Genomic DNA, 20126 nt, shown 5'->3' on the forward strand with positions numbered 1-20126 from the left:
CGTAAATAAATTTTGTAAAATAGAAGTTAGTAATTGTAATATTAATTAATTAAGGACAGAAATAGAAACAATATATAAATATATATTGATTTAAAAAGGATCGAGTAATCCTGATGGGAGGGCAACGCGTTCTCTAAAACTTTTAAACATATGAATATATACCTATTGAAATTTTTATTTCATATTTGATATTTATATGATATTCTTTCTTTTTTTTTTTTAACAGGAAAGTCTCAAGTTAATGACTGAATAATTATTCCATAGTAATGAAGTGAATAATTAGACACTAAAAACACGTGGAAAAAAAATGTGTTCACAAGCACCTAATTAAGAATTCCTATTAATCAGAGGGAAAACAGAGTTAATTAATGGAAGGTCAAAGTATCTCCCAGAGAAAATAATAATAATAATAATAATTTCCCAGCATCGATCATTTTAATAGATTCTCGCCAGGGATTAACACCGGAAACACTCCGTTGAGTACTGTGTCAGCATTAGAATTTTAAAAATATTTAATTATTTTATTTTTTAAATAATATAATAAACTAATTTTAATTAAAAAAAAATCTTTCTTAATAAGTAGATAATCGAGCTGGGTATTGAAGGAATAAAAGAGATTGAAAATATCACCAAATAATAGTGAAAATAAAAAAGGGAAATTTGTTGGTTAGTATATTTTATTTTTTTCCTTTGATTTCTTGAAGATGGCGTGCACAGAATACGAGCGTAGCAGAAGAAAACTTCGTGGAAGATGATAAAAAAAAAAGCACGTGCTATTTGGCAAATTTAAAAATACTGGAAAAATTCAAGCGGACGTCAAAGAAAGCACATCTTTATTTTGACGAAATTAATTATAAATCTAACACAATATATATATATATATATATATATATATATATATATATATATATATATATATGCATATTAAATTATACGCTTATATTAATTCTCCATCCTTTGGTCGACTGGAAGCTGACCGTTGGATCTTTTACAACTGAATTAATCCCGTTAGATGTCAATCCTAAAATTATAAAATCTCAAAATTAAATTTCAATGAAAATGAAATAAATTAAAAATAATTTAATGATTGATATTGTTAGAAGAAATAATACAAGTAATGAAGAAAATGATTGTGTATTTATATGTGTCTTATTTACAGAGATATTACATCTATTTATACATGAAAATATGAGCTAATTTAGATAAGAATAATACAAATCTCCTATAATCATGCTAATTGCTGTAATTATGCTGCACAAATCTCCTATAATTATATTAATTATTGTAATTATGCTACACAAATCTCCCATAATAATGCTAATTGCTGTAATTATGCTAACACCCCCCTCAAACTCAAGGTGGTAGCACAGGTGCCAACTTGAGTTTGCTTAAGAGATCCTGAAAGCGAGCGAGAGGATGGGTTTTGGTGAATATATCAGCGGTTTGGCTGACAGAGGAGACAGGAATCAAACATATGGTGCCATAAGCAACATGATGACGTACAAAATGACAATCAATTTCGATGTGTTTGGTACGCTCATGAAATACATTATTATGAGAAATTTGTATGGCACTTCTATTATTGCAATAAAGCACTGTGGGAGAAGAATGAGTAACACCCAAATCAGTTAATAACCACCGTAACCAAAGTAATTCAAATGTAGCATCAGCAAGAGCACGATATTCAGATTCTGTGCTAGAACGTGCAATAACAGTTTGCTTTTTGCTACACCAAGAGATAAGAGAATTACCCAAGTAGAAACAATAACCAGTTGTAGAGCGACAATCTGTCAGATCACCAGCCCAATCAGCATCAGTGTAGCCAGATAATACTAGGGAGGAGGTAGCGTAAAAGTGCAAACCATGAAAAAGAGTGCCTTTGATATAACGAAGGATTCGAAGTACTGCAGAGAAATGAGTTGAGCGAGGAGCAAACATAAACTGGCTGACCAGATGAACAGCATATGAAATATTAGGTCCAGTAACTGTGAGATAAATAAAACTCCCGACAAGCTGTCGATATAAAGTAGGATCATCAAGAGGAGTGCCATCAAGAGGTGTAAGTTTGCAATTGAGCTCCAATGGGGTTGATACTGTTTTGCTATCAATGATGCCTGCTCGAGAAAGTAAGTCGGATGCATACTTGGCTTGAGATAGATAATAGCCATTAGAATTTTGAGAAACTTCAAGACCCAAAAAATAGCTGAGAGAACCCAAGTCTTTCATTTCAAAATACTGATTGAGATAATGTTGTAACTCTGAAATACCAGATGAATCATCTCCTGTTATTATCATATCATCAACATAAAGCAACAGAAGAACAATACCACTGTCAGTTCGGCGAGTGAATAATGCAGAATCATGTGGACTAGAGAGAAAATCAAGTTGAGCAAGAGTGGAACTAAATTTGGCAAACCAGGCCCTGGGAGCTTGTTTTAATCCATATAAGGCTCGCCGAAGTTTACAAACCTTATGAGGAGAATGATAACTAGGAGGAGGATGCATATAAACCTCTTCTGTTAAATCACCATGAAGAAAAGCATTTTTGACATCCATCTGGAAAAGTTTCCATTTACGAACTGCAGCAATAGCTAAGAGACTGCGAATAGATGTTAATCGGGCCACTGGAGCAAAAGTTTCTTCATAGTCGATACCATACTCTTGAGTGTACCCTTTGGCTACTAAGTGAGCTTTGTAGCGTTCAATAGTTCCATTAGAACGGGTCTTGATTTTGTAAATCCATTTGCAACCAATAGGGGTCTTGTTTGGTGGAAGATCAACTAAATCCCAAGTATGAGTTTTCTCTAAAGCTTGAAGTTCGTCAGTCATAGATTGCTGCCAAAGAGGGTCAGTACTTGCCTCACGATAAGAACGAGGCTCATGAAGGGTTGCAATAGTAGAGTAACAGTGAAAATAAAAAAGATAATGAGGAGTTTCTCTTACACGGGTAGAACGACGAAGAGTAGTGCTAGGAGGAGATGCAAGGACAGGTACTGGATCAACAACTGGTACAGATTCAATAGGGGCAGGTGTAGTTGGGCTAATATTGAGCACATCACAATCACCTAGATCAGGACTTGGAAACAACTCTTTGGAGGAGTCAGTAAAAAATAGAGAGTCAGTATTGACAGAGTGATGAAATTTGGAAAGAGAAGAGAATATAGTATTGTCCCAAAAGGTAACATGACGAGAGATGCGTAACTTATTAGAAACAGGATCCCAACAACGATACCCTTTGTGTTCAATGCCATAACCAAGAAAACAACATAGACGAGCACGGGTTCTAATTTGGTATGTTCATGAGGTTGTAAAAGAACAAAAGAAACACATCCAAAAGGTTTAAGGATGGAATAGTCAGGAGGTTGTCCAAACAACTTTTCAAAAGGAGATAAATTATGAAGAACCAAGGTAGGAAGACGATTAATAATATAAACAGCATGAAGAGCTGCTTCTCCCTAAAATTTTTCTGGACATGAGGCAGAAAGAATAAGAGTACGTATAGAATCAAGAATATAGCGACGCTTGCGTTCGGCTCGCCCATTCTGTTGAGAGGTGTGAGGACAAGAACGTTGAACAACTGTTCCTTATTGACTAAGAAACTGAAGTAAAAAAGAATCCCGATATTCCATGGCATTGTCTATTCGGAGAATTTTAATTTCACAAGATATCTGAGTTTTAATCATTTTTGCAAATGTGATGTAAATTTGTGATAACTCAGATCGATGTTTCAAAAAATATATTCAAGTAAATTGAGAATAATCATTAATAAATATCACAAAATAACAAAAACCATTTATTGAAGAAATAGAAGAAGGACCCCAAATGTCAGAATGAATTAAACCAAAAGGAGTATCTGAAGTAGTATTATTATGAGAAAAAGATAATGCAGGTTGTTTTGCAAGCTGACAATTTAAACAATTAAATGACTCAAACTTAGTATATCCTAATAATCCACGAGAAATTAAATGTTGAATTTTACTGGCAGAAGCATGACTAAGACGAAGATGCTATTGGTGAATGGAGGAATTAGGGATTGTAGCTGCAGACACAAATTTCTTAAGAAGATGTAAAGATGCAAGCTCAAATAATCGACCCACTCTGCGACCCTCCCCAAGAATCTGTCCCATTTGTGAATCCTGTACCTGGACACCATGGGGAGAAAAAATAACATTTAGTCATTTTTCATACAACTTACCAACAGAAATAAGATTGAGTGCCAAATTAGGGATATAATAGGTGTCAGGGAGATGAAGATTTGAGGTAGACACATGACCAATATGTGTGATATTCATTTTAGTACCATTTGCAGTATGGATTGGTGGTAAGGAAGATACAGGTTTTGCAGAAGAAAAGAATTTAAGATTAGTGATCATATGATTATAACATGCAGAGTCAAAAAGCCAATAAGAATTACCCGGAGTGGCAGACATGGCAGTAGGAGAATTAGAAGAGAATTACCCTCAAGATCACTCATGGTGATGGCAGTAGAACCCTCAGTAGCAGCAACAGCAGTGACAGAGGAAGATCCAGGCTTTGAGACATTCTTGAATTTAGAATGCCCTCCTTTTGGTCTTGGAGGGCGTGTGGGACAATACTCAAGAATATGACCGTAACCATGACAATATTTGCATTTTATAGTAGGACAATATGCAAAAGCATGACCAATTTGATTACAATTATTACAGAGTTGATTGCCAGATTTCTGATGTGAGGATCAAGTAGTTGCAAGAGCAGTTTCAAATTGAGGAGTTTTATCCAAACTGAAATGAGTCTCTTCAAAAATAATCTCTTGAATAGCAATATCCAATGATGGGAGTGGATTTTGATGTAGTAGGGACGCTCGAACGGCCTCATATTATGATCGAAGAGCTATTAGAACTTGAATGAGATAAAGATGATCTTCACTGATTTTGGCCTGAGATATTTGATTCCAAATGGGTTGGACCTGGGCAAGAAAATCATTCACAGATTGACTTGCTTCTTGTTTCAGATTATGAAGAGTAGTCCACAACTGATAATAGTGGGCAAATCCAGTGGTCTGATATCGATTAGCCAAAAAATTCTAGATTTCTTTTGCAGAGTCATAATTAGCAAATTGGATGTGGATGGACGAGACAGAGGTATTGCGAAACCAGGTGATGATCTGATGATTTTTACTATCCCAATCCTCAAGAATGTCAGCAAATTTTGCATCAGTCTCATCGTTCTCTCTTGTCGACATAGTGATATCTCCGATAACAATACGCAAAAGCTTGCGACCTATTAAAAAACTTTTTATTCCTTGAATCCAAAGATTATAGTTGGAACCAGTTAAAACTGTTGCAATAGGTTTTGAAATATCAGATTTCTCCATTGATAACAAGATGATGAGGAGAAAAAATGGTATAATAACAAGAATGAAAGAATGAACCAGAACAGGTTGTAGAGAGAGAAGAGATACCCTAGAAACTAGAAATAAAAGCTTTAAAGTAATGAAGGAAATGATTGTGTATTTATCTGTATCATATTTACAGAGATATTATATCTATTTATACATAAGAATATGAGCTAATTTAGACAAGAATAATACAAATCTCTTATAATCATGCTAATTACTGTAATTATGCTACACAAATATCTTATAATTATGCTAATTATTATAATTATGCTACACAAATCTCTTATAATCATATTAATTACTGTAATTATGCTAACAAATATTACTGCATGAGATTACACCGTATCCTAGATCTTAACTATCACTGACAGCAAAGGGAAAAAAAAAAAAAAAAAACTGTTATGCGTGCTATTTTAATTTGAACCGTGACGGGTAAGAGTTTTTATTCTAAGGAAAGCATATCAACATGCGTAATCATTATTTTTTTATTCTAAAAATTAACATTTTTAATTTTTATGCATTTTTTTTACGGTTGAAGGTACGGTAACCGTCTAGAGATTCCAAACCAAGTATATAATAAGGTCAATTTAATTGATTCTCAAATTAAATTGGGAATTTAAATAATATGTATTTAAAAAAAAAAAAACCAACAAAAGGCATCACTATGAACAAGAGGTTGAAAAAGATAAGCAGAAAGAGAGAACTCAATAATAATTAATAAGCTATGTAACTGGAAATAATTTTATTTATTTTTTTTAATAATTTATGTTTGATAAGGCTAAGAGGCTTTGATCTATAATTATTATAATAAAAGGATTCAAGGTTATGATTCTGAAAATTAAAAGATTTTGGTTTATATTTTTATATATACAAATTGATTTAATATTGTTTGATTATTTTATTTATTCAATCATGAATTATATTTTTGTGTTGTATTGAATTGCATTTGGTAAAAAATAAATAAATAAATAAATAAATTGATATATTATTGGACATCATTTGTATTACTAATAATTTCACAGGCATTGCAACTAAAAGATACCCTTTTCCATAGTGAGAAAGAATATATGATGACGTGTTTCTCATTATTGTTTCTTTAATTAAATTAATATTTAGAGAAAACTGATCTCGATCGATTATTTGTTTAATGTATAATCTTATCGATTATATAATTATTTATTTCATTGGATTAATGATGAAGCTAGGCGTGCATGCTATAATAATATTAATAAATAGATTAATGATCATCTAATTAATTAATTGATCAAACAGGTGTTGCCCACGAATCTCGAAGCACATATAGTGTCCTTTTCCTTCTAAATCCAACCACCACATTTAGAGATTCAAAACTAAATTAATTGACTAATAAAGGAACTAAAGTAATAAAAAATATATATATATAAATAAATTCATTAAACCATGTGAAAATAGCCCATGACCCACGCAGTTTCGGAGAAAGAACCATCTCCAGACCCATATATATACGCGCATGCACGCAGTAATCATCATCAAGCTCAAGCATTTGCATATTCAACAATCCTAAGTCATACTATATCTCATAATAATTAAGCAAATGTTGGGGGAAAATAGTCAAAATACCTCTCTGCCTGCTCTCTTGGAGTCCATTCAACAGTATCTACTTGAAGATGATTTTGAAACCCTAGCCACTCCTCCGCCACCAAATTTCTCCTGCGATCCAAGCTTTGTTTCTGTCATTTCCGAAGATTTACCCTTCAGTGTTGACGATCTGCTGGACTTTTCCACTTTCGGTGATGTAGGTCATGAAGTCCACAATGGATGGTCTCCAGTATATCAGTTCGACTCAACACTTGCAGAAACGACAATGCCGAGCGTTCAATTGGAATTTCAGGAGTCAATCGCTAGTTCCGAAGAGGTTGTGGTGGCGAGTAACAAAAATGCACCTTCTAAAGGGTGGCAATATAAAGGTGTACGGAGGAGGCCGTGGGGGAAGTATGCAGCGGAGATTAGGGATCCAAAGAAAAATGGAGCGAGAATTTGGCTTGGTACATATGAGACGCCCGAGAACGCGGCGTTAGCTTATGATCGAGCTGCTTTTACGATGCGCGGCTCAAAAGCCAAATTAAACTTTCCTCATTTGATAGGTTCCAGTGACTGTGAGCCAGTTAGAGTGACTAATAAGCGGTGCTATTCACCATCAAGTTCATCATCGTCTTCGTGGGACTTGGATGATTATTCTCCTGCGCCAAAGAGGAGAATGAAATGATGGATTTGAATCGGCCAATGACGAGCCTTGGCTGCCAGTTCTTAGTGAATCACTTGTACATGTTATTTTATTAATTTAATAAATTAGATTAATAATGGCAATATCTTTTTCCTTTCATTTAAATTTGAAATTTCTGAAACTTTTCTATTCGTTTAGTTCAAGTTAATTAATAAGATTGATAAAAAAAATCTAACCAAAAAATATATATTAAATTATAATTCACACGCATTTTATCGTATAATTTTTTTGCTTTTTTTGACATTTATTTTTTGTAAAATGTTCAATTTAGCCTTTGCATTTATTAAGAAAGTTTAATTTAGCTCATTATCAATTTTTAATCCAATTTAATTTAAAAGTTTCAATTTAAATTTAATTTAATCTAAAAATTAAAATTATGAGCTAAATATATTTATTTATTGATTTAAATTAAAAAAATTAAGAAGTTAAATTTCTTGATTTTAGGACTAAATTTTTTAATTTAAACTCAAAAATTAAGAAGTGTAATTTCTTAATTTTTTATTTTTGACTTAAATTAAATTTAAATTTAAACTTCCAAGTTAAATTAATAAAAAGTTAAAAATTAACTAAATTAAACTCCCTAACAAATATAGGGATGTAATTGAACTTTAAGTCATTTATTTTTTACACTACATATATTTTTATATAATAATTACGTATGAGCATTTTTGAGTCAGTATTTATATATGTTGATATTAAATTTTATTTTTCAGGTAATTTTTAAAATATATTGATTTATGTATTCAAAATAGATAATTATAGACAACTTTTTAGTGGGATAGAATTTAATGGATAAAAAAATACAGTTTTTTTTCCTTATTAATTGAACTAATTTTGTTAATTTGAGTAAAGATAACTCAATATTATTGTTTTAATTTTTTTTTTAAGTTGGAAGTGCAATAATTTATCAGATCAAATTGCCAGTTTATCTAATTTTTTTTTATAAAAAAAAAAACTTAGATTAACCCTTTAAACAATTAATGTCTAACTTGAGCACTTGTGAATAATTAACTAATTTTAATATTTTAAAAAATTAATTTTAATTTCGAGTTTCATCCTATTTTTAATGTAACGTGGTACTACAAGAAAAAAGGAGATTTGAAACCGAATATTCGGTTTCAAATCAGTGAAAATCGGTTTCTAAATACATTTAGAAACCGATTTGAAACCAAAATATTCAGTTTTAAATCCGCAAGTTTCTAAATAAATTTGAAACGGAAAATGGCGTCCGTTTCAAATTCTGAAACTATTTTCAAACCACTATTCCGTTTTAAATTTAGAAACCACTTATATTCGGTTTCAAATTCCGTTTTAATTTAAAAACTGATATTTTGGTTTCAATTTTTTTGAAACAGAAATTCCGTTTCAAATCGGTTTCTAAATTCTGAAACCGATCCGTGTGTTATTGGATTAGAAACTGAAAAATTCGTTTTTAATCCGTTTCAAATTACTAGTAGAAAATTTTTATTTTTTTATTTAATATATTATTTCCTGTATTGAAGCATATAATATAATATTAATTTTAAATGCTCAATATCATAATATTTATAATATCAGGCTATCAAATATCAAATATCAGTCAATATTATATATAAATATGACAGTGAAGGGTTATGACAATAATATACTGTATGAAAAAATAAAATATCATAATAACAAAAAAACAAGCTACTTGTCATCAAGAAGATAATCACTCATCACCACTATCAGCCTCTCTACCATCATCTTGATGAGTCGCATGTGGAGTTGGGGCTGTAAACTGCGTACCCTGCATCATTTGTGCCATCATGTTTTGTATCATTTGTTGCATGCGCTCCTCCAGTGTCTGCTCACGTTGTCTATATCTCTCCTCTAGCATCAACTCGCGTTGTCGATCTCTCTCCTCCATTGCAACCAAACTATCCTTGAGCATTGCAACAGTCTAATGTAATTGTTGAATCTCTTCCTCCATTGCCTCTGACTGAGCACAATAGGATGCAGTAGAAGATGATCCATGTGATGAGCTAGGGTAAAAAATTGATGCTTGAGATCCAATGCCATAAACCCTGTTCTTCTTCTCCCCCCCACAACTTGATAATATAGTGCGACCTCATCTACAATAGGAGGGTCATTGCACCCCTCTTGTGGTTGAGACGACTGCTCCTTAAGCGCCAAAAATGCATCCTGCATAAGTCAATACACATATTTTAAATTTATTTTTCTTGGCAATTGAATAAACAAACTCACTTATTCATTTTTTTCATATAATTGAAAGACATAAAATACTTGTTCACTTACCTTAATTGATTGCGCTCGTGAATCAACCATATCGGAGGTGCCTTTCCTAGTGTGGGTCTTATGGAAAAGTTCATAAGGAAAAGGTCTTGGCCAAGTGGGCTTCTGAAAGATATAATGATTTTAGTGATGTTTATAATAATGTTCGATTATTTGCTACTAATATGTAGACAGACAATAACAAAACTAGTAAATATGAAATCATTACCATCCTATAGTAAATATGAAATCATTACCATTCTATCTGCGTGAGTAGCATGTGGCCCAACCCCTGTGTGTCTAGAGATGCCTGCCCCAACTCCCCCTATCTCACTACAACGGTTAGCAGTGAACTGATGGCTCTTGGCTTTAAACTCTGGGCTACTCCATGCCTCCTTCCATTTTTGCATTGTACTATTAGGCACGATGACCTTGGATTTTTCTTTCCTAACATTGCACATTAGGGCCTTATAGCGCTCTACAGCCTTACGCCTCCAAGCTTCCTTTACTAGTGGAGTCACCTCTTACCAATCAAAGTATTTCTGGTATAAAATAAATAAAAATTAAGACAGTTCTATTAGTATGATAATATTTTAGAAAAAAATTGACAGCATTTCTCCTTAATTTTGGACAATCCAGCCTAGTTATTATGTATTAATTGCACCTGTTAAAAACACTTCATATATTCTCAACAATAAATAACATCCACCCCAACTACAACAACTCACAACAATACATATTTTCAATATCACACAAGCTGTACATATAGATCATTTAAGCATTAATATACTTCAATTGTATTCTTTTACATTAATTCACAAATTCTCATCACTTAAATGATATTTGTTCATAATATTCTTTTTTGAGGTTTCATAAACTATGCAAATTAGTTATCTGATAGCTAATTATATTTAAATACTTATTTTATTACTTGAAATTCATCCCAGTAAAACTCTTTTGTTTCAGGCGTGATAGTTTTCCAACAGTGCCCCTCTGGGTCCATCCTCTCCTTGAAGATATTCTTCATCTTCTTAGCACATTCCTCAGATGGATGTAACCTGTACAAAAGAAAGACAGCAAATATATTGATTTTATGTAAATGTAGAAACACGGTACTTCAATTGCTAATGATATGAAATACCAAATCATAGATAAAGTTAATTAATTTTAAATACTTACGTGCCATTAATGAGCTTTATTCTTTTCTTTCTTCCAAATGTAGTGAGTGATAGGCCATCCATCGATGATATTGGTGCTGCCCCAACTGAATGACCTTCATGACCAGAGGTTGATCAATTGCGAGCTCGTAAGATGGGGTAATAGGTGGTGGCGGTGGAGGTGGAGGTGTAGCTCGATCTTTGTGTTGAAGCGATGAGACCCCTCGGATCCGTGTCGACCTCCCGGTGGATCGTGAAGGAACACGAGGTGACCACTGTGTAGATTGGTCTAGTTGATCATTGGGCTCATCCACGCAGTAATCGCCTTGGTGTGAATGACCCAACAAACCTCCCCTGCGACCGTTGCCTCGCATCCTGCATAAATAATTGTATTAATTAGTTAGCTTCATTCAACTTATGATACATAATACAGATGAAATTAGTTAGAGTTTATACTTCAAGTTTAGAAATATAAATTCATTAAGAGAAATACCTAATTCTAATTAGTATCACTATCATATACATCATCGCATTCCTCATCACTTTCTGAGTCCAATTCAAGCTCTTCTTCATCTTCAACATCCTCTTCATTAATTTCAACTAGTACACCGTTTTGATCATTCAAATATTGTTGTTGATCATCATCATCGTCAATTTGAATCAAAGGGACTTCCATTTCATCTTCTTGAAATGGTTCTTCCCGTGCAGGGGGGGTTGTGACATTCACTTGCTCAGGAAGATCAATAACAGATCTCGCTTTGATTTTGAACACAGCCCACCAATCATCCTTGTCACGTTTTAAGCTTGGATATATGGAATAATTCACCTGAGCAGCTTGGATAGCAAGAACAAATGGTTCATACCTATTGAAGGATCTTTTATGATTAATATCCACAAGTTTATATTTTGGATGAATCTTTGTTCCCACATTTGGTGTTGGATCAAACCAATCACATTTAAACAATACAGTTCTTTTGATAGGTAATCCAGGGTACTCCAATCGTAGCACTTCAATTAATTGTCCATAGTAGTCACTTTCATTAGTACTGTAATTAGTCCCCTTGATACATACCCCACTGTTCATCGTTGCCCTATGCGAACCATAACCTTTAGTGTGAAATTTATAACCATTAACTACATAACTATTGTAGCACATAACACTTCTTAATGGACCCTTTGATAGATCCTTTAAAAACTGGCTTGATATATTGTTGGAGGGATTGTGAACATATTTATTGAACCACTTATCAAATTCACGCTCTAGTTTCTCATCAACTTGTTTATCATTGATATTTGGATTGGCCATGTGTAACTCATTAACAAAAATGCTGCACATAATGAAAATAGTTAATTACATGTTTGGAATCAATAATGGCATTGCAACAATTATAATAATTGAATATTAGAAAAACTTACTCAATGTACGGTTTTACTTCTATATAATTCAACAAGATGTACATTTGTGCTGCTTGAAATTCTTGTTCTGTGAGATATCTAACCTTTCCTTTTCCTAGTGGCCTACCAGAATGAGTGAAAATTGATAGATTCCCTGGATGTTCATCCATATGTTCGACTGTATCATCATTGCGTGGAACCTTTCGATGCCTTGTGTTGACATGGGGTTCAAAATAATGAGCGCAGAATGACGATGCTTCTTCAACTAAGTATGCATTGCATATGGAACCTTCCACTTTGGCTTTATTTTTCACATTATTTTTTAACTTCCTAAGGTACCTGCACCATTTACTATTTAGTCACAATAAAGTTTTTATTTCTCCATGTAATGATAGTATACAACAATACATTAAACTAGTTACCTCTCAAATGGATACATCCACCGATATTGCACAGGACCAGCAATCCATGCTTCATAAGCCAAATGTACTGGGAGATGTTCCATGGAGTCAAAGAAACTTGGAGGGAATATACGCTCAAGTTTACATAATATTATAGGAATCTCTTCATTGAGTCAGTAACATGGCTTCTTCTCTAAGTGTTGTTGAATTTAACTCTCTAAAGAAATTTCTCAATTAGGTCAATGCTTGCCACACATTTTTGGAAGCAATTCCTAAATGCTATTGGGAGTAATCTTTGCATAAAGACATGACAATCATGGCTTTTCATCCCAAACAACTTTAGTTTTCGCATGTCTATACACCTACCCATGTTTGACACATAACCATCTGGGAATCTAAGATTTTTAAGCCATTCACACAATACTGCTTTTGATTGTTTGTCTAATGTGTAACATGCTTTAGGATACTTTCCTGTTGCCATATCCCTCTCTAACTCAGGTCGGTGACAAAACTCTTTCAAATCTTCCCTTGATTTTGCATTGTCCTTCGTCTTCCCTTCAACATTCATCACAGTATTAAAAATATTTTCAAATACATTTTTCTCTATATGCATGACATCCAGGTTGTGGCGAAGCATGTTAGTACTCCAATATGGCAAATCCCAAAAAATGCTCCGTCTCTTCCAACCCGTGTTTTTTGCTTTGCAACTGTTATTCTCATCTGCACCCATATCTGTGACACACATTAATCCTAGATGTTCTATTTGTTCTAAAATTTCCTCACCAGATAGAATGGGGGGAGCACTTTTTGTAACTGTCTTGTTCTTTCTAAAAGCAATTTTATTCCGTCTGAAAGGATGGTTAGCTAGTAAGAATTTACGGTGATTGTCAAACCATGATTGTTTACCACCCTTTGTCAATGTGAATGCATCTGAATCGCCCCTACAATATGGACAAGCAGTTTTGCCTGCTGTGCTCCAGCCGGATAACATTGAATATGCAGAGAAATCACTTATTGTCCATAATAACACAACCCTCATATTAAAATTATTCTTCTTTGATGCATCATATGTCTCAACTCCAACTTCCCACAACTGTTTCAACTCTGCAATAAGGGGCTGTAAGTACACATCCAATTTGTCTTTTGGGTTTCTCGGACCAGGAACTATTACCGTTAGGAACATATACTCTTCCTTCATACATAACCAAGGAGGCAAATTGTAAGGAGTGACAATGACTGGCCAAGATGAATATTGTTGTCGGTCGACCGAATGGTTGAAACCCATCGATTGCAGTCCTAGCCTTACATTCCGAACCTCAGCAGCAAATGAAGGATGTGTTTTATTAAAATGCTTCCATGTAGTTGCATCTGAACAATGACGCATTACCCCATCTTCATGGTCATGCTCAGCGTGCCATCTCATTTCTTTTGCTGTTGCATTCGAAGCATATAATCTTTGCAATCTCTGTGTGAGAGGAAAGTAGTACATTTTCTTATGTGGGACATTGGTTTGAAAATTAGAAGAGCCTCGACTATGTCGTTTGAACCGTGGATGGTCACAAAATTTGCAATTCATTAACTCACTATCTTCAGCCCAATATAACATACATCCATTAGTACAACAATGAATCTTCTCAACAGGTAGGCCCAATGCTTGGACCAACTTCTTTGTACTGTAAAAGTTTTCAGTCATTAAATTTTCATCCGGTAACACCTCTTTCATAAGTTGACAAATGTCATCAAAACACCTTTCTGACAAATGATGTTCTGCCTTGATGTTCAACATCCTTGCAACAACTGAGAGCTGTGAATGGCTTTCACAACCTGGCCACACCTCTTGATTAGCAGCTTGTAACATGTCATACAATTTTTGAGCTGATGGATTTGGAGGCTCCTCCATTACATCCTGAAAGAAATTAGGACCTGCTGCATCCATTACCATTTGCTCATATGTATTGCTTGTGCTATTATCAACCTCTTGAACAGACTCCGCTATTATAACATTTATGTTTTGACTATCAATATTACTTGTGCGGGGTTCCCCATGTAGAATCCATTTATAATAATATGGCACGAATCCATGCTTCATCAAATGTAATCGAATTGTATTCTCATCAACATAATTACGATTCTGACACTTTCGATGATTACATGGACACTTCAGTTTATCCCCATCCATCCACTCTGGATGTTGCTTAGCAAATGTTATAAATTGTTCAATACCTTCTATGAATTCTGAGGTCAATAGGCCATCTTTTAACCTAGCATACATCCATCTCCGATCTGATCCCATTTTGCTAATAGCTGTGTAATAATTAAGTGAATATTAGTAATGATATGTCAGATATCAGAATTACATCATATCCCCAATCATGCGTTGAAAGGTAAGGCCCTAACCCAATTAGAATTGTATCATTTCTACCAATAACAGACAGATAATGACATGTCATATATTTGTAAAAATTTCGGCAGCATCTCCCATTAGTTCTCCAAGTGCACAACATAAAGTCTGCACCCAGAGAACAATGAGAGATGTTACGAAATTTCTACAAATATATAATACATATTTATATCCATCCTATTCCTATGTAGAGTATACAATTCCAATTTGTCCAACAGGACAATCCATTGTCCACTGACATGAATTGTCAGTATGACATTGGACGGGTTTTCTAAGGTTATTATGTGACAAATTTGATAAAAAAAAAAAAGAAACTATTAAGATATATAGAAAATCTAGAATAGTGTCCAACAATAGAAAAAATTATCACCTAAAAAATTGATATGCATGCATCTACAAATCAAAACGCCATATTAAAATATTACTTACCTGTGTGATACTGAAAGCAAGGGACAAAATAACGAGAGATAGTGACCAAAAGAGAGTGAGACAGATCAGAGTTCCAAAAAAAAAAAGAAATTCTGTCAGTAAATTCTTGTATAAAATTTAACACCCAAAAGTAAATAAATAAATAAATAACTACACTATATGGCATAATAGTATAAAATTAAAAAACATAATAATCATTAAAATTAAAGGACATGAAAAAATAGATATTAGTATAGCAATAAAATAAACATACAATCTTTTATTTGTAATTAAATATATAAGTTTGGTTGCTAATTTACATCTGAACTATTTGAGTGTACTCATCCACAACTAATAGCCTACTAAATAACTATAAAAATAATTTTTTATTTTATTTTTAAAAAAACTTATTTTGCTTTTATAATTTTTTTATATGTATTATTTATTTATTTTTTTATAATAATATGATTAATTTATTATTATTATTATTATTATTATTATTATTATTATTATTATTATTATTATTATTATTATTATTATTATTATTATTATTGTGAAACCAGATGGCAGCAATCCTAATGTTTCTGTGAGTGTATCTAAGCCTTATTTTCTTCCTTGTAATGTAAACTATTGAAAATTCTAGCGTGCACTGCCTTATGATTTAACATAAATTATCACACTCATTCTATATCTGCAGATTTCTCCAGTTCGTTCGAATAGGTGCAGTAGCTCTGATGACAATCCAAGTTCTATAAGAAAAAAATACTGTCACTCGTATAACTACAAAATCATCCAAAATTTCCAGCAAAGAACGCTCCTATGTTAGGGAAAGTAAGTAAAGATTCCACCAGTGAAAGGGTAACATTGAGTTCAACAAACGACATAATGTCAACAGATACTAGTATATCATGGGATTTCTTTCCTCCAAACTTGGTGAAATTAGCCCAGGTGCTAAGCTAGAATCACTTCTGCAATATTTTTAAATTAGACCATCAAAACGCACAAAGATCTAAATTATTTTTGTAATAAAGGCTTTTATTTATTTTATTTTATGCTATTATGCTGATCAAATAAACTCAGATTATTGGGAGGTGGCCAAAAACAATTGAAAGAAAGTTGCCAACAGCATACGAAAATCTCATCCGGAACACAAAGCCACAAAGGGTTTGGTTCATAAGTGAAATCCTAATCCTTAAAAAGGGGTTATGAAAGGCCTAGGTGTGTGTGTGAAAAAAGTAAATTAAGATGAGCAAATGAAAACTGGTGCAGTCGCCAATTTAACAGACAAGCGTCTAAATACAAAGCTACACATACATGCCTTTCTTTCTCTCTGTGAATAAAAATGGAAGATGTTGGGAACCTAGTAGCACCTGCAAACAGAACTCCTGATTAATCAACCAACTCTGGTAACAGGAATCTTCTTGCGTGCAGATATCATCTCATTCATTTGTGCAATCTGAACCAAGAGCTGGCTAATCTTCTGCATAAGCATACCAAAATGTTGAATTAAGACAAACGGACACAAATGAAAAAAAGAGAAGAGGACTTGTTTATATTACACATTTACCCATCTGTTGAAAATAAGAAGCCATGCAAATTGCAAAATCTGAATTCTGAATGAATTGGTCTTTTGTAATTTTGTGTAAACTTACAAAATCATACAAATATACACATTTGCAAAGTCAGACAAATGATGCAAAAAATTAATCCAACCTATATTTACAGAACCAATTAAGAACCTGTTATGTTGAGCATATTTGGAAATTGGTTTTACCGGAAACTGAATAAAAAATTGGACAAGGCTTTCAAATTGGACAAATTTAAGAAATGATCTTCAGAGATGACACCATGTAATGAACCCACATTCCATCAGTTTTCTAAAGCTCATTAACCAGTTTTCTAAAGCTCTCACTTGCATCAGCTGTAATGTTATGGTTAGTTTTCAAATTTTATTTTTGCAAAATCCATGTTCAGGATTTCACTTTTCTTCTCTTCTTGGCAATGCCGACTTGGAGTTATGGTATTTTACAATTTGTGATTCTTATGGTGGGATGGTTAGACAATCCAGAAATTGCAGAGATGCCGTTTCCATCCGTAAGAGTTCTGCTCCTATTTATCAAATTAGTCCACTAAAAATGTGATTTACGTATTCTACTTATCATCTCATATTTCTTCTTAATTGCAGATGAACTCGCAATCGTGGGCTCGATGATTGCTCTTGGTTTCAATGCACCATAAGGTTAGTTGCTTCGTCGCCTGAGCATATAGCGAAAATGATTTTATCCACCTTAGAACCATGGTTTGGGTATTTTAATTCAACTGGACTTGCTTGCAGTGTGAGAGTTTCACATGAGCTTGGAGCCGAAATCCTAAAGTAGCAAAATTCTCGATGGTGGTGACCGCTTTAACTTCAACAATAATTGGAGTTGTATTCACAAGTTGATTCTGTAACCAAGACTGTAAACCAAAGATCATGAAGGAGGCATCAAAGCTTGGTTACTTTTTGGCAGAACAATCTTCCTCAATAGCATCCAACCGTGCTCCATGGTATTGCAACTAAACTCTCCAGTATCCACAGCACTAGGGATGAACCCATTCTCCTTTTTCCTCTGCAAGTGACTAAAGGTTTTTCTCTTGACATTTACAGGGGTGGCAGTGGGACTTCCTATTGGTGCTGTTCTTGGCTACAAAATAAATCTAGGTGTTAAGGGCATATGGTCAGGAATGTTGGCTGGTTGTGTTCTTCAAATAATCATTCTGACTTTCGTCTTCTCAGTACTAACCGAACAAAGAAGTAAGTCTACAATTCTTTCTTGAATAATAGATATCAGAGAAATTAACCAATGTAGAAATCGTGTTCTATAGCTAGTACTTGGTGACAGGCAATGACTAAATTTCAAGGTCTCCTAAGTGTTTTAAGAATTGAATGGCACCAACAAGAACCTAAATTCTTGTTAGTATTTTCAATCATTTGTTGCAGAATTAACAGAGTTACATAATAATGCAGGCTTTGAAAGCTGAAGAGCGCATCAGAACTTGGGGTGGCTTTGAGGAACCTCAGCAAAGTTCATCAGAACACAACATGAATGAATGAAGATTTCATTGTGGAAAGAAACTTGATAAAATCAATATCAGGTTGCAGTTTATACTGATTGATTTTCTACTTGAATATACACCAAAAGGGGTCATCAAATCTGTCTCTTTTTTTTTTTTTATTCAGTTTGCAATGTACATGCAGCAAATTGGACAAATTTAAGAAATGATCTTCAGAGATGACACCATGTAATGAACCCACATTCCATCTGCAATTGTTCAATCCCACTAATGTGCAAAATGCATAGTAAATGAAAAAAATAAGTTTGCAGCAAGATAAACTCACCTTAGTTCTGGATCTGCTGAGAACGAGCCAAATCTGTTAAGAATGAGCTAGATTGCTGAGAACGATTCTGTGTTGAGATTGATGAGACCGAAGAAGAAGCGACCGAAATGGCCGAAGAGAAGCGGCCGAACAGCTATTGGAGAAGAAGTGGAGAACTGGATGAATGATGGAAGGGAAGCGACCGAAGAAACACCGTAGAAATGGCCGAAGAGAAGCGGCCGAACAGCTATTGGAGAAGAAGTGGAGAACTGGATGAATGATGGAAGGGAGGACTGTCGATGTGTGGCTAGGGCTAACAAATATTTAATATTAATTTTATTTAATTATAATTGAAATATTTTATTTTTATTTAAAATATATTAACTTTTATATTATTAATTAGCTTATACAAAAATAAAAATAAAGACTTATAAAAAGAAAAGGTTTAGATTAATTTGGAAATTTTTATTGCTTTATGATTTAATAGTCTAAAATTAAAGGTTAAGATTAACTTTTGCGTTTTTCATTTTTTTTTAATTAAAATTAAATCGAAATTATAAAGTTGAAATAAAAGTGGAATTAAAATAAAAATTAAAATTCAATTAAAAATAAGATTAAGTAAAGTTAAAAATTAAACTCAAATTATAAAATTAAATGACAAATTATATTAGAATTAAGTAAATATCCTAACTTTTGAAACCGAAAGCAATCAGTTTCTAAATATAAGAAATTAGAAACCGATCAAAGTTGGTTTCTAATTTGGCTTTCAAATTTAATAAGTAAAATATTAATTTTAGAAATCGAAATATATTGGTTTCTAAATATAAGGAATTAGAAACTGACCAAAATCGGTTTCTAATTTGAGCTTCAAATTTAGTAAGTAAAATACCTTAACTTTAGAAACCGAAAGTAATCGGTTTCTAAATACGATGAATTAGAAACCGAAAAAAATCGGTTTCTAATATGGACTTAATATTCAACAAACAAAATAGCTTAATATTTGAAACCGAAATAAATCGGTTTCTAATTATAAGGAATTAGAAACCGAATAAAATCGATTTCTAATTTGACTTAAAATTCAATAAACAAAATACCTTAATTTTTGAAACCGAA

The 20126-nt window shown here is 33.1% G+C and overlaps 4 protein-coding genes and 1 long non-coding RNA gene across 5 annotated transcripts; 1 reads left to right on the forward strand and 4 right to left on the reverse strand.

Annotated features, from left to right (window-relative positions):
* The first annotated feature begins 6915 nt into the window (after positions 1–6915).
* On the forward strand, positions 6916–7622 carry LOC110657801 (ethylene-responsive transcription factor 13-like). The gene has a single exon (XM_021815171.2). It carries the CDS (start codon positions 6951–6953, stop codon positions 7620–7622), a length of 672 nt encoding a protein of 223 aa, XP_021670863.2. The 5' UTR covers positions 6916–6950.
* A 1724-nt stretch (positions 7623–9346) lies between these two features.
* On the reverse strand, positions 9347–9999 carry LOC131177855 (uncharacterized). The gene is made up of 2 exons (XM_058142976.1): positions 9918–9999; positions 9347–9803 (listed from the first exon to the last, which is right to left on the reverse strand). The coding sequence occupies exons 1-2, from the start codon at positions 9945–9947 to the stop codon at positions 9498–9500; spliced, it is 336 nt and encodes a 111-aa protein (XP_057998959.1). The 5' UTR covers positions 9948–9999; the 3' UTR covers positions 9347–9497.
* Positions 10000–10414: 415 nt separating this feature from the next.
* Positions 10415–11187, reverse strand: LOC131177856 (uncharacterized). The gene is made up of 3 exons (XR_009147120.1): positions 11073–11187; positions 10825–10951; positions 10415–10435 (listed from the first exon to the last, which is right to left on the reverse strand). It is a non-coding gene; the product is annotated as an uncharacterized LOC131177856 (long non-coding RNA).
* Positions 11188–11380: 193 nt separating this feature from the next.
* On the reverse strand, positions 11381–12950 carry LOC131178003 (uncharacterized). The gene is made up of 4 exons (XM_058143198.1): positions 12868–12950; positions 12467–12784; positions 11544–12378; positions 11381–11425 (listed from the first exon to the last, which is right to left on the reverse strand). Exons 1-3 carry the CDS (start codon positions 12948–12950, stop codon positions 11550–11552), a joined length of 1230 nt encoding a protein of 409 aa, XP_057999181.1. The 3' UTR covers positions 11381–11425; positions 11544–11549.
* A 113-nt stretch (positions 12951–13063) lies between these two features.
* On the reverse strand, positions 13064–15139 carry LOC131178004 (uncharacterized). Its single transcript, XM_058143199.1, has one exon. The coding sequence runs from the start codon at positions 15137–15139 to the stop codon at positions 13064–13066; it is 2076 nt and encodes a 691-aa protein (XP_057999182.1).
* Positions 15140–20126: the final 4987 nt, after the last annotated feature.

This window comes from Hevea brasiliensis, chromosome 2 (genome assembly GCF_030052815.1).
Source record: "Hevea brasiliensis isolate MT/VB/25A 57/8 chromosome 2, ASM3005281v1, whole genome shotgun sequence".
In the NCBI taxonomy this organism is placed as follows: Eukaryota; Viridiplantae; Streptophyta; class Magnoliopsida; order Malpighiales; family Euphorbiaceae; genus Hevea; species Hevea brasiliensis.

Bases quoted from the DNA above. Each gene is read 5' to 3' on its own strand.
- LOC131178003 (XM_058143198.1), bottom strand. From the start codon at position 12,950: ATGGAACATCTCCCAGTACATTTGGCTTATGAAGCATGGATTGCTGGT. The intron at 12,785-12,867 runs GTAACTAGTTTA...TAAATGGTGCAG, and splicing joins TGGATGTATCCATTTGAGAG to GTACCTTAGGAAGTTAAAAA. The intron at 12,379-12,466 runs GTAAGTTTTTCT...CATTATGTGCAG, and splicing joins GAAGTAAAACCGTACATTGA to CATTTTTGTTAATGAGTTAC.
- LOC110657801 (XM_021815171.2), top strand. From the start codon at position 6,951: ATGTTGGGGGAAAATAGTCAAAATACCTCTCTGCCTGCTCTCTTGGAG.
- LOC131178004 (XM_058143199.1), bottom strand. From the start codon at position 15,139: ATGGGATCAGATCGGAGATGGATGTATGCTAGGTTAAAAGATGGCCTA.
- LOC131177855 (XM_058142976.1), bottom strand. From the start codon at position 9,947: ATGGTTGATTCACGAGCGCAATCAATTAAG. The intron at 9,804-9,917 runs GTAAGTGAACAA...TGACTTATGCAG, and splicing joins CACGAGCGCAATCAATTAAG to GATGCATTTTTGGCGCTTAA.